This window comes from Ceratotherium simum, chromosome 2, assembly GCF_057802395.1.
Source record: "Ceratotherium simum simum isolate JZ-2026a chromosome 2, ASM5780239v1, whole genome shotgun sequence".
In the NCBI taxonomy this organism is placed as follows: Eukaryota; Metazoa; Chordata; class Mammalia; order Perissodactyla; family Rhinocerotidae; genus Ceratotherium; species Ceratotherium simum.
Window position 1 is genome coordinate 35,387,895 of NC_141901.1, and position 14,749 is coordinate 35,402,643.

General features: G+C 40.2%; 1 protein-coding gene across 1 annotated transcript in view; it reads left to right on the plus strand.

Moving 5' to 3' along the window:
- Positions 1 to 4,855: 4,855 nt before the first annotated feature.
- CD84 (CD84 molecule) overlaps positions 4,856 to 14,749 on the plus strand; it is a 29,569-nt gene continuing 19,675 nt past the window's right edge. The window contains exon 1 of the mRNA XM_087440762.1: positions 4,856 to 4,930. Within this exon, the coding sequence (XP_087296888.1) occupies positions 4,885 to 4,930 (46 nt within the window). The 5' untranslated portion in view covers positions 4,856 to 4,884. The remainder of the gene's footprint in view (positions 4,931 to 14,749) is intronic.

Genomic DNA, 14,749 nt, shown 5'->3' on the forward strand with positions numbered 1-14,749 from the left:
AAGACAAGAGATAAGTGTTGGCAAGGATGTGGAGAAAAGAGAACCCTTGTGCACTGTTGGTGTGAATGTAAATTGGTGCAGCCACTATGGAAAATAGTATGAAGGTTCCTCAAAAAATTAAAAATAGAACTACCATATGATCCTGCAATTCCCCTTCTGGATATATATCCAAAAGAGATGAAAACAGGATGTTGATGAGATATCTGCACTCCCGTGTTCATTGCAGCATTATTCACAATAGCCAAGATACGGAAACAATCTACATGACCACCAATGAATGAGTGGATAAAGAAGATGTGGCATGTATATATACAATGGAATATTATTCCATTGAGAAAGAAGGGAATTCTGCCATTTGACAACATGGATGGATCTTGAGGGAGGTATGCTAAATGAGAAAAGTCAGATAGAAAAAGATAAATACTATATGATATCACTTATATGTGGAATCTAAAAAAAAAAAAAAAAAAGTCAAACTCATAGAAACAGTAGAAAAGTGGTTGCCAGGGGCCAGGTGGTGGGAGAAATAGGGAGAGATTGGAAAAATGCTGATAAACTTTCAGCCATAATATTAATAAGGTCTCATGAGCTGATGTAAAACATGGTGACTATAGCTGATAACACTGTATTATATAACTGAAATTTACTTAGAGAGTAGAACTTAAATGTTCCCACCAAAAAAAAGAGAAAAAATTGTTTAAAAAAATAATAACAGAAAGAATAAAATAACTGCCTAAATAAAAGGCATAATGCAAATATTTCAGAAACTAGTTTTAATTTTAGTTTTTGCCACAGGTTTTCTCAGCATTGTATAGTAATTATCACAATGGTTTTGAAGATTTAGGCTATAGTAGGGTCTACATGTTTGTAATTCTTACTCGTTTGATACAATTACAGTATTTTATTTTATCCATACTAAGAAATTTATATACTAAATAAAACAACTGTATGGAATGTTTAAAAAAAAAAAAAGCCTGCTGGGATTTTGAGTGAGATTGTGTTGAATCTATAGATCAACTGAAAATTGACATCTTAACAATACTGATATTGATCAACACTATTGATGAATCTTCCAACTCATCAACAAGTATTCCTCTCCATTTATTGGTAGGTTATATTTAATTTCTCTGAGCTAACCTTTCTAGTTTTCAGTGTCTTTTGTCAGATTTATATTTGTCACATTTATCCATAAATATTTTGTGTTTTTGATCCCCTTTCTACTTCAATTTGAATAGTTTTTATTGTCTTCAATTTCACTGACTCTTTCTTCTGCAGTGCCTATTCTGATGTTGTCTATCTAATTAATTTTTGTTTCAGATATTATATCTTTACATTTTAGAATTTCCAGTTGGTTCTTCTTTGGAGTTCTCATTTCTCTCCAGAAACATCCCATCTCTCCAACCTTTCAACACATTTTCCTGTAAATTCTTCAAAATATTTATAATAGTTGTTTTAAAGTCTTTGTCTACTATTTCCCAAACCAGGTCATCTGTGGTCTGCTTCTATTGATTTAGCTTTCTCCTAATTATGAATCACATTTTCATGCTTCTTAAAAATTCCCATAATTTTTATTGTATTCTAATAGTTGTATATAAAAGAATAGTACATGTTCAGGTATGAGATGTTTTGTTTTGTTTTACTTTATTTATTTACCTGGCAATGTAATCCCTTCCCTCTGCCTGGCAGTCTGAGAGAGAAGATGATCATTAATATTCACCTTAGAATTAAATTGAGCTGGGATAAAGCCACAGCTTTAATTAGATTGAGTTCACCTTTAATTTGTCTAACCTCCAAACTCCTTCACCACCACTGCCTTTTAGATCTTACCAATATTTGAGGTGGGGAAGTTGGGCTGTAGTATTTTTGGTTTACTTTTATATTAAACTCCAGAATCTAATAATTGTGAAATATTCGGTACCATAAAATTTGTCTCTGCTTTCTAGTCCCTTCTCATGCCACTTTCTTAGGAAAATTCTGGAAGGCATGGGAGTTGTTGGGCAAAACCATTAGTTTTTCCATTGAAGGCTCTTCCAGATTCCAGTCTGTCCCACCAGCCCACACTGTCACCTAAGTTTCATCTAATTTGTCCTTCTTCTCAAAGTTTCTGTCTATGGCAGTCTCTCTCTTCTGTTGGTCTGTATCCCAAACCAGTCTCCTGCTCCAGATCTTGAGCTATTTGGCTCTCTGCTCATCTACAAAGGGCACGTTTCTTTCTGGAATTCCATCCATCAAGGGTTTTTTGCATACACCATTCATTATATATCCCATAGAACAGTATGATTTTTATTTTGGCTTTCTTGTTGTTACCACGGAATGAAAAGACTTTCATATCCTTCTACATCATATCAATAGAAGAAGTCTTAAAAGCGAGTATCTTCTTGATAAAAATACACTAATTGTCTGGCAATCTAAGGCTGAAAGACAGAGATAAGACACTGGTCCAGGCTCAACAGGAGATAAGGGCTTGAGTAAGATAGCAATCTAGGATTTCTCAAGACATAGACATGAGACCAAGCAAGAGTTTTAGATGACAAAGGAAGGAGGAGCGTTCCTACAGAGAATGAAGAAGCCAAAAAGAGAATACAAAGTCAGGTTTTCAGCAACTCTTGGCAACTGCATATTCTTTCTTCTTTCCTCCTTCTCTGTGGAACTCAGATGTGATAGACGTGTATTTTTGCACACATAGTAATTACATATTTCAGGAATACTTGCTTGCTAAAAATATTGAAAGTAATATGGTTGAATCTTGTGAAAAGAAATAATTAATTTGGGAAATTCCATTTTTATTTTCAATCCTTCTTTGGTCCCAAACGGCTGCCCAGTTTAAGACAGGAACCTAACGAGACAGGGCCATCTGCACGGCCCTGGCTTAACAAGATAAGGCCCATAACCAATCCACAAGCTAGGAGAATCAGATAGAGACCATCAAGATCCACATTCTGCAGTTTTGGGACTTTCCCAGGCTTACGCATGCGCCCTAGCACCCAGGAGTCCACCAAAGGTGACCTTAGCCCAATTAGCATAGTAAAAATCACACCCAGGGGTGGATAGCTAGCATGATAATGATACATGCGTCGCATGTAGTAGCATGCTACACAACAGCGCAGGCGCAAGCACAACGCCATCTCTACATGCCATGACAAGGCACTCCTCTCCAACATTTGCCTAATAAAAACCCCACACTCTTGCTCCCTAACAACCTGGTCACTTGTCCCTTTCCTTTCTGCACCAGCTCCCTTGTGCCTCTCCTACGCACAAGCTAACAAAATTTTACTTTTCTACTCCCCTTTGCTGTCTCTCTTGATTTCCATCCTGGGCGACAACAAGGACCCAATGTGCCAGTAACAAGTTCACTATATCTACATAAAGGCACTCAACTATTCAATATTGAACAAGTATATATGGAGAATGATGAGCAAGATTGTTCAGTAAGTGACTCTGGAGGCTCAGGTTGCCTAGAAATGTGCTAGCTGGCTCAGGACTTTTCCCAGTGGGAAAGGCTGTATACAATCTTCATTCCCCAAGTCTCAGGGTCTATCCTTAGCTTTCTTAGCACTCCTCAAAACAGCTGGGTCCAAATTCAAACTGCTTGACCTCTGGACCCAAATGTTTATTCCCATCACCACTCCCTGACACCCCTCACAAACAAGGCCCTTGTTTTTCTTCTAATCGGTAGTAGGGGGGCCTCTACTAGAGAACAGTCCTATGTTACACCTAGCTCAACCATAGTATAATAATATTAATTATATAATAATTACGTAATTATTATTATATAACTATATATAGTAGATATATATGTAATCCTATTATATACTATTATATATAACTATAATTATGCAATATTGGTTGCTACTATTTGTTAAGCTCCTATCGTGTCAACACATTCTTCCTATTCCCTCTCCCCCACCACATTTCTCCTAATAATGCTAACTTACTCTTCAGATCTGTCTCAGCTTAGTTCTCAGTTCCTTCATGAAGCTTTCCCCACACTCTCCTAGCCTGGGTTAGATGCCCCTGCTGCTCTCCCAGTTCCCCATATTTTCTCTCTTGCAACATTTATCACACCGTATTGGAACTGCCTGTTTAATTGTTGATCTCCCCAACAAGAGTATGAGTAAAGTCAAGTACCTGAGGGTTCTGTAGATGTTCAATAAGCAATTTGCTGTTTTCCTGTTTAACTTGAGAGGGGACTCAGGGGTCTCGAGGATTTGTGAGCTTGTTTTGCAGAAGATTTGTGAGCTTGTTTTGCAGAAGAAAGAGAATGCCTTTGGGAAGGTTGCTATCACCAGATGGCTGGCCCCCAGCAGCCCTTGAAGTCCAGAAGTCAGATTGCCCAAGGGCTTATCAGGAATGACCCCTTTGTTTCTCCAAATCTCCTCTTGCCAAGCCCCTTAGCTCTATAAAACTCCCCTGCTTTCTGCTCTTGGGAAGGCAGATTTGAGTGAACCCATGCTCTCACCTTCTTGTTTTGGCCAATTCGAATAAATCTTTCTCCATCTCCTAGCACCAATGTCTCAGTGTTTGGCTTACTGCACATTGGGTGCATGAACTTGAGATTAAGAGGTTCAGTATCATGAGCTCCATGAAAGGAGGGAGATCAACTGCTTTGTTGCTCTTTATATTGCCAGTGCCCAGAATAGTACCTGGCACATAGTAGGCATTCCATAAATATTTGTTGGATAAATAACTAATTAATGCTAGGCACCTTATGTTACGTAGTAGGGAAAAAACTACCATCCTAATACATAGACAAACATTTCCTAAACAGTTAACTCACAACTTCCTTTCTTAAAGAAGGCTATAAAAAGAAGCAAGGAAACTAGAGTGAAACTGACTCTGCTTGAAGAGTGCCGTTGTTGTCTACAGATTATTCTCTGGGAGAAGATGGCTCAGCACCGCCTAGGGATCTTGCTCCTTTGCCTGCAAACCTGTGAGTTCTGACCCTTGCTGATCCCCTCCTAGTTTTCTATTAAGTTTTAGAAATTGCCCTTAAGGAAGACATTGAAATTCCCTTTTGATCTGTTTTAAAAGGGGGTCCCAAAAGAGATCCAACTGGCTGGGGAAAGACTTAAGATTTAAACCTAACTATTTTTCAGCTTTAGAGTTTATATTTCTGAATTTTGTCTGTGTCCAGTCTCCAAAGGTCTGAGACAAACTCTTCTGCTCAGGAGAGTCAGCACTTGGTAGACCCACCCAGAAATCCTGGCAAGAAGAAATAATCCAAAACCTTAAATAGCTCAAAAGCAATTTCTTTTTGGCATATATAGTTTTTGGTTATATATAGTTTTGGTTATATAGTTTTTACAGAGCTATGCCATCTGCAATTCTATTTTATTTCTCCAGCAGATTAGAGTAATGCATGACTATAATTATCATTGTAAAAACTTCATCTCTATAAGCTCCCCTTATTTTCAAAGCACATTCAGAGCTATTCCTCTGCTGTATCCTCCAAAAGCTCGCAGAAATAAATGGGAAAGAGATTATTATCCCTATTTTACAAATAAGTTAGGTCTCAAAAAAGAAATGGAGAACTTGAACTAAGGCTGTTTTTCTTACTTATGGCTTAGCAGTAAACTGTAAAGGACAAAATGAATATTGGTTGTTAGTACAAAGAAAACTATGTGACATTAAAGTAGCTCTGGGAGGGTTTTGTCACTGCATATATCATCTCACTAAATCTAAGCAATTGCCTTATTTATATAAAAATTGACTATGTTTGGCATTTCTAAATCTACTTAACATATCACTTGCCTGCTCTGAAAATGCACTACCAAATTCCTGGCATGAGTTAGGACACAGAGAATCTAGTGAGTTAGGATTTCCTGAAAGGTGGAGTCAATGCACCTTGGTCTCTCTGGTTCTGAACCATTTAAAGCTGTGGTTCCTTTATTTTGATCTTCACGGAGATTGCAACCACTAGGCAGGCCAAGTTTTTGGAGCCTATGCTATTCACTCTGACACGGCAGATAGAAAATGCAAGTAGACGGGGAAAAGAGTTGGATAGAACCTAAGTGGAAATCTAGGGATGTCCCCAATCTTCCAGAAAAGGGATGGACAGGTTGGCATTTGATAATACTTACTTTGCAAAGCATTCTACAATTTTTATGCCTACATTTTTGTGTTATCCATACTAAAACCATTGAAATAAGCAAGATAGATATTATTAATCTCATCATGCAAACAAAAAAAAAGCATAAACTAAGATTCTGGTTAAAGAATTCACCTGAAGTTTCACAACCAGAAATTGGTAGAGCTGGAAATGGACATTGGTTCTTCTCACCCCAAGGCTATAGCTCTGTCTGCTCTACACTCTTTCTGACCTCCTCACTCTTTAAGTTTTCAGATCCTTGATGCTCTTCAAAGGGCTAACACATGCTAAGATAAAAGGCAGCTCTAATATACACTTGCCTCATCTACTGAAACTGAAGTCAAAGTTGTCAATCAGCTAGTAGTGAATCATTTATCCACCAGATTTGTGACTTTGGGGAAGTCACATAAGCTCTCCCTGTTGTTTCGACTTCAAAATGGGGAATCTATCAGTACAATAGGATTGTTTTGAGAAGCAAAATGATAATTCATGTGCAACACTTGGCGCAGTACCTGAATATAGTAAGTGCTTAACATATATTAGCTAATGCTGCTGTTGTTTTTCATATTCACTTGTCACGTGATATTAGGAAGAGCTAAGGCTTTATTGCACAGAGATCCTAGACAAGGCTCTTCCATTTGGGATGGTCCAAGGAACAGGAGCAGGAGAAAAGGTGGTGGGAGTTTGAGCTGAGGTGTGGGCCGTTGGGGCTCTAGGAGAGGAAACCAGGGGTAAGATGTTTATTTTGTCAGGGATCCATGAAATGTAGGGGCTTGTTTTTATAAAAGTAAAACCAGAAGTACTTTCATGTATCATTTGTCTTTGCTGAATGGATCTGTTCATCTCATAAAGATTATTTCACAAACATTTCCTGAGTGCAGAAATATACTCTAAATTCCTCCTGCTGCTCTTTCTGGCAAACGTGGTCCCTTATATTCAGCATTAGGCTTAGAAGTTAACACTGATTTTATGCACTTCCCTGGAATTCGGAGCAATGGAAGCAGCTGAGGAGCAGTGGAAAAGAAGATTAGAAATCCCCATTTTCCCTTGAAATCACTGAAATAAGAGAAGTCTTGAGTGTGTGAACTCGTGACTCTTCCATATTGGAAAAGTTTTCTCTAAGAACCGAGATTCATAGTCATGCTCTGATTTCAACTTGCTCATCAGGACTTGTGATCACTGTGACTCTGACTGTCCCTCCAAGTAGCCACCCACTCTCTGGGGTAGAAGACAGAATGAGTCTACCACATTTGCTCCATGCCCATTTCTCTCTACATGTTCTCTCTTACATTCTTTTAATTCTTCCTTTTCTCCACATCTTTCTGGCCTGTTTCTTCAACACTTCCCCTTGCTCCCTTCTCCTATCTCCCACCAATAATAGTAATAACTAACCATTTATGGAACAATCACTACATGTCTGGCATTACTCTAAGTAGCCTACATTTATTATTTTGTTTAATCCTCAGAATGCTCTATGAGATGGGTACTATTAATATATTTCAATTTTACAGATAAAAACATTGAGATGCAGAAAATTAGAGGTCACTTAACCAAAAAATAGAGGAAGTAGGATTTGAACTCCAGTGTCTTTAGATTTAACCACTGAGCAATGCTGCCTCCACCAACTTTGATGCTGAAGTGGAATAAAATACTGTCCTTACTATTGATAGTTATCACATTGCGGGAATATTTAGTGAAAAGTAGTGATTTATTCTCAACAAGATAGGATTAGTCAGAGGCCTGGGCCTGTCTCTACACCCACCTGTAGAGGAGGGTGGGGTTTGGTGAGCAGGCTTTTGTCAATAACAAAAGTTTAGGCAGGCCAGCAAGGCGGAATACCCAAGGAAAATACCATATTCCGACATGGTTCAAGTACCATCCTCATCGATACGATTTGGGTTGACTTGAATTAGCTTTTTCAAGACAAACAAGGGTCCAGTATCAACAAAGTCTTGATGTCCTGTTGAATCTAGAACACAGTCGTGGGGCATTCCAACAGTTAATACTTAGAAGTCCAAAAAATGAGTGGGCTCATCTGGATATCTGTCTGTGAATAAGTAGGCCCCAACCATCATTCTGGGGGTTAGATACAGGATTTCACACCTGGAGAAGAGTCCTGGCAAGAGCCAATTTGCCACTAGTCCAAAATCCTTGCAGATAGGAGCCTTTAAGATGAAAACAAAGCCTCTGTTCTAGAAAGAGATTTGAGCAGACTACTACCACAGACACTCAGAAAAGCCTCAAAAGCAGCAGCTCAGTTATAGAAATGGAAAAGTAATATCATGAATGAGGAACACTGGATATCAGGACATCAGCTGGAAAATCCAGTTTCCAAATAGAGGCCAGGACGCTGCATCCCTATGATAACACAAGACTCCAGTAGGAGGGAGTAAAGACCCATCTTGTCAGCCTGCTCAGCCCTGGAAATCAATATCGTAACCAACAAAGCAGCCATAGTGTCTTCACAGCAGATGCACAAAGGTCAGTGCTAGGCTACTCAGGTATTTCCTGAATCAAACCTTTCTTGTCTTGAATCTTGGAGAGGGATGAATTTGCAAGTTTGGGGGTAACTAGGCTCATCTATGTGGAAGCTGGAAACGAAAGAGGTATAAGCAATCAGTCGGGGGACTGATGTTGGTGGAGCTGTCTATATACCCGTATTTCTTGTGTTATACTCAATTTCTGATTATGTGCTAGTAGAGGGGAGTGGTGATAAAACAAATGGTTGGCCAGGATCCCATCTCTGTTTTGAGAATTTGTGTGTGTTTTTGTTTGTTTTGAAAAAGTAGATTCAAGTCAACCCAAATCTCAATAAAGATGATAGGCAGTAAAAAATCCAGCAGAAAATAGTATACTATTGTATGGAAGTGGTAGGTTCCTTTTTTTAAAATCTCCTGACCAAGGAATTTCCATCCTCGAGAAGAAAGACACAAAACTTGTGGCTGCTCAACCTTTTGCTTCATCTTTGCCCTCTATTTCCTTCACTCAGTATAACTGGTTATAACCGTCTCTCTTTTGGGTGCCCCAGGGTACAGCTACCTTTAGTCACCCTTCCATGCCTGCAATATTCTGGGAGGTTCCACTCCCACTTATTGATCTAGAATGCAGTGAATGGGAGGAGAAGAGGGGAAGGTTAGCTAGTGCCAAAAAAAAAAACAAGAAATGTTTATTTGAAGAATCCTAAAGTAGCAAGGGAGTTTAGGTAGCAGTTAAGCAACAATACACTTCCTTATTTCCACTCTCATTAATGGCTACATGTTGACCTTCTCTAAGGTCTCCCCAATACTCCAACTCTTCTTCTCCCTTAATTGTTGCCTGGGAGTATTTTTTTTTTTTTTTTTTTTTTTTGGTGAGGAGATCAGCCCTATGCTAATATCTGCCAATCCTCCTCTTTTTTTGCTGAGGAAGACTGGCCCTGGGCTAACGTCCGTGCCCATCTTCCTCCACTTTATATGGGACGCTGCCACAGCACGGCTTGCCAAGCAGTGCATCAGTACGTGCCCAGGATCTGAACCGGCGAACTCCAGGCTGCAGCAGCAGAGCGTGCGCACTTAACCGCTTGCGCCACTGGGCCAGCCCCAACCTGGGAGTATTATTTTAATCTCTGTAACAATGCTTCTGTGTTTTATATAACAAACACATATAGTGCCTAGTGTATGCCAGGCACCTTTCTAAGAAGTTTACAAATATTAACTCATTTAACTCTCACAACACTTCTATGAGGTAGGTGCTACTGTTAGCTTCATTTAAAAACTGATAAAACTGGGGCACAGAGAAGTTGTTAACTTTCCCAAAGTGTCATGGCTAGTACCTGACAGAGCCAGGATTCAAGCTCAGGTAGTCTGAATCTTCATCACTAAGTCATGGTGCCTCACGTGGGGCAGACAGAGGGTACTCCTCAAGGCAAGACTCCCTTTGAAGTCTCTAGATTCCTCTCCATTGATATATACACTTGAGAACACTCGCGTGTCATTTAATCCTCATAATTCCTCAAAGTAGCCGGGCGTGTCTTTTTTATTTCATTTACCAACCAGAATCCTGAGACTTAGCAGGAAAGTGACTTATTCATGGTCATTTGGCTAGTTGACAACAGAGCCTTGACTAGAACATATTTCTTGTTCAGGACACTTTCACTAACCATGCTCTGAATCCCCATCATGTGGATCTATGCAATTTTTTTTTTTTTTGCAAGTAGCATGAGAATATTGGAGTGGAAAGAAGTTACGCTTAGCCAACTGCTCTTTATTAATCAGTTTATACCCTAGACCTTTCACATCAAGACCCAAGGACCAGGGCCGGCCCCGTGGCTTGGTGGTTAGGTGAGCGCGCTCCGCTGCTGGCGACCCGAGTTCGGATCCCGGGCTCCCACCGGCACGCTGCTTCTCCGGCCATGCTGAGGCCGCGTCCCACATACAGCAACTAGAAGGATGTGCAGCTGTGACATACAACTATCTACTGGGGCTTTGGGGGAAAAAATAAATAAATAAAATCTTTAAGACCCAAGGACCAGTAGAGTTCTCTCTTGCCCTCACTTTCTCTTGCTCTGAGATTTTTTTGTGTGTGTGTGAGGAAGATCAGCCCTGAGCTAACATCCATGATAATCCTCCTCTTTTTGCTGAGGAAGACCGGCTCTGAGCTAACATCTATTGCCAATCCTCCTCCTTTTTTTTTTTCCCAAAGCCCCAGTAGATAGTTGTATGTCGTAGTTGCACATCCTTCTAGTTGCTGTATGTGGGATGCGGCCTCAGCATGGCCGGAGAAGCGGTACCTCGGTGCGCGCCCGGGATCCGAACCCGGGCCACCAGTAGCAGAGCGTGCGCACTTAACCACTAAGCCACAGGGCCAGCCCTGCTCTGAGTTTTTCTTCTTGCTTTTTATTGCTGGAAAAAGGGTAATTGGGTCAGTAACCAAAAACTATCCATTCTTTCAACAAACATTTAGTAATCATCCACTAGTTGTTAGGGAAATAGTAGTGACCGAAACAGACGGAGACTGCATTCATGGCACTTACATTCTAGTGGGGCTAGGAGTTGGGGAAGATAAATAAATATGCACATACAATGCTTTAGTAGTGATAACTGCTATGAAGAAAAATAAAGTAAGGCAAAGCAACAGACAGTGATAGAGAGGGGATTGCTCCCTTAAATGCAGTGATCAGGAAAGCTCTCTCTGATGAGATGACATTGGAGCAGAGTTTCACTGTGAGGGAGTGCAGGAAAGAGTGTTGTTGTAGAAAAAGGACAGGAAATACAAAATCTCTAAGGCAACAGCAGGTGTCCCTGGCCTGTGTGAAGAATGAGGAAGCCAGTGAGGCTGGAGTGAGTGAGGGAGAGAAGGGTAGGAGATGAAGAGAGAGAGGGAGGGGCCAGAACAGGCAGGGCCTAGTAGATGATGGCCAAGTATATAAAAGGAGACTAGGGGGCCTCCCAAAACCCCAACTGTATACTGTCTTGATTTTTAATAGAATCTAAGGAAAATTAAGAGGTTTTAGGTCCAAATGCCCTCTCCATTGTCACCAATATTTGATATTTTGAAATCTTTTTGGATTCCTCCCAACACTTCTTTAGTAAGTTTCTCTTGCTTACCTCTGAAGAATTTCCCTCTAGCCCGTTAAAGTCCTCCTACTCCATCAATCTTTCTAACCCAGATGAAGTTTCTGATTCTTTTTTTTCCCAAATACCTTTCTTTTTCTCATAATCTCTTTTACCTTCTTCTAGTCAGTAATTTTTGACAGCTACTTTGTCATGGAATGTACATTCATAAAGTCCACCCATACCCGTGGGTTCATCCATGGAAATAGGAGTTACCACCAAATATACAGAAAGGTATATTAGACTGGGAAAGGTGCTCAGCTTCCCTTCCAGAAGGGGAAGGCCATGTCCAATGATCAGCCTGTCCACAGTCTTCTCTCCAAGCTGGTGTCATCCTGCCCTTGGGGTCCCAGGTTCTCTCTTCACCATAGCTACCTAGGGGTCATAGTAAACATATTTTTCCATCCAAGCTCACATCCCAGGGTTCCAGTCTTTTCTTGCCTTTGATTCTCATCTAGAGAGAGGAGAAGTTTATTTCTTGCTCATGTAAAAAAGTCCAGAGTTGGCAGTTCCATTGTTAGAATAGCTCAGAAGGTCATCAGGGATACACACTTTGTCAATTTTCCTGCTCCATCATTCTCAGTACTTGGCTTCCTCTTCTTGATCCAAAATGTCTGTCTGAGATCCAGCTGTCATGGCATTCTAGCATACAAGCAGAAAGAAAAAGATGAAGAAAGCAACACACTCCCTTCTTAAGACATAGAAGTCATATACAACACTTCCATTTTCATCCCATTGGCCTGAACTTAGTCACATGACCAAACTTAGTGAACAGAAAGCTAGTACTCTGGGTGATCATATGCTCTGCTAAAAATTAGGAATTGTTACTAAACATGAGAGACATAACAAATATTGTAAAACAACTAGCAGATTCTGCCACATCCTCCCAAACAATACTTCAAGCCTGTTTTTCTCTCCTTGTCTTCTATCCTTTCAACTCCTTACTTAGATGGTCCACCATCATCTCAAATTCAGTACTTCTAACACTAAATTTGTCTTCTCCTTTTGACTTCTTTCCACCATAAACTTAATCAGTTTTCTAGTATCTATCAGTTTTCCACTGACACAAGTAGGCACTCAAAATATATTGTTGAACAATTCAATTCTATTAGATGCCTCCTTATTCCTTGCCTTTCTTTGTGTTATCTCTCAAATTCAGCCCTTCCTTCCCATTCCCGTTATCATCCCCTTATTCATGCCCAGATGGCTACAATAGCTTCCAAAATGGTCTCTCAAGCCCACTTCTCCTGCCACTTATTCTTTCTGCACATCATTACTACATTCCTATGACCCTAAAACATCATTTTAATCTTTATCTTCAAAAACTTTAATAGCTCCCCTCTGCCTGTGGTGTAGACCTGAAACTCAAGGCTGTCCCAAATCCAAACCTAATTTATATCTTCAGCCTTAACTCTCTCTACTCTGCTACACAAATCTATACTCATTCAACCTACATCACATATTCTCCTGCTTTTAAACTTTTACTCAGGACACGAGGACTGAAGACACCCATCCTTTCCCCTTCTATCCAGGAAAATTCTATTTGCTCTTCAAAGTCCTCTACATATTCTACTTTGTCCAGGAAGTTTTCTCTAACCACCAGAGCTCAAAGTGATCTCTCTTTTCTTTGAATTCCTACTGCAATCACTATCTCTACCATTCACTGGAATTTATCATTCACTACCTCATATTGCAAAGGAGAGTTATGTATATGTGTGTGTCTTATTTCCCTAACCAGATATGAAATTCCTTTAAAAGGCAGGGATTTGTCTTGGTCATAGACTTGCATAGTGCATTTCATGGTAAATCCTCAAGACATTTTTGTGCCACAAGTTCTCTGTGAAACTGAGTTTTCCTAAGGTCCCCTCCAACACAAATATAATGTTTGAATCCCTTCAGCACCTAGAAAAGTAACTATTGGGGTTGGTTGATATAGAGATTCTTTTTTTTAAATCTGAAGTCTTTAAGAAAAGAATAAAGTCCGCAAAGTGGAGTGGTACCTAAAAGTATCCCTCTGGGCTTTACTTGAATTACCCATTAATAATGGCTTTTCATACATTCTTCAGTATATTCCTGGTGTCGCCAAGGCCATCATACAGATGGACTAGAGAAGCCCTAAAGGGCATGTACCAATTCTTAAGATGATGGATGGGGCCGGCTCCGTGGCTTAGCGGTTAAGTGCGCGCGCTCTGATGCTGGCGGCCCAGGTTCGGGTTCCGGGCACGCCCCAAGGCACCACTTCTCCGTCCAACCCGAGGCCGAGTCCCACGTATAGCAACTAGAAGGAGGCGAACCTATGACATACAACTATCTACTGGGGCTTTGGGGGGAAAAAAATGAATAAATAAAATCTTTAAAAAAAAAAAAAAAGATGATGGATGATTCTCATCCTCATCATTATCATTATCAACCTCAGAAATGACTAACATTTATTTTGCCTTGGTGGTTAACAAAGCATTTCCACTCATACTATATAATTTGTTGATCACTAGGGAGATACAGCAAATTTTATAGTTATTATTTCCATTATATGGATGAAAAAACTGAGACTCAGAAAGGTTTTATGACATTATTAAGATTTCCCAGCTCATAAGTAGAAATACTAGCACCTACGTCTTCAGCCTCCCTGTCTTTCCACTACATGCTATGGTTTTACAGCTGCCTCTCTCAGACCACAGTTGGAGTGTTGTGGGGGGCAGAATCTTATGCCTGTGCAAGCCCTCTGCCTTTTCTCAGCAGGCCCAGCATTCTCATCAACAACACCAGCAGCACAAAGAGAAGCAAGACTTCCCCCAGCTTCACCTATCTGCCACCCCCACTGCTTCATACCCTTTGATACCCCAGCATCATTTCCTGAATGACTTGCTAAGGAGATAAAGTATACTTCAAACACAGCATCACACACCAACCATTTGTGGTTGTGCAACTGCCCTAAAACTAAGCAGGTCTCAGCCTTAGCAGACTGCCTACACACTTCCTGGAGTTTAATGAGAGAACCCACAAGAATTACAAGTCTATGGAGCCTACCTATTATCCATGATCTCACACTTAACCTGACTCCAAAGAGCAG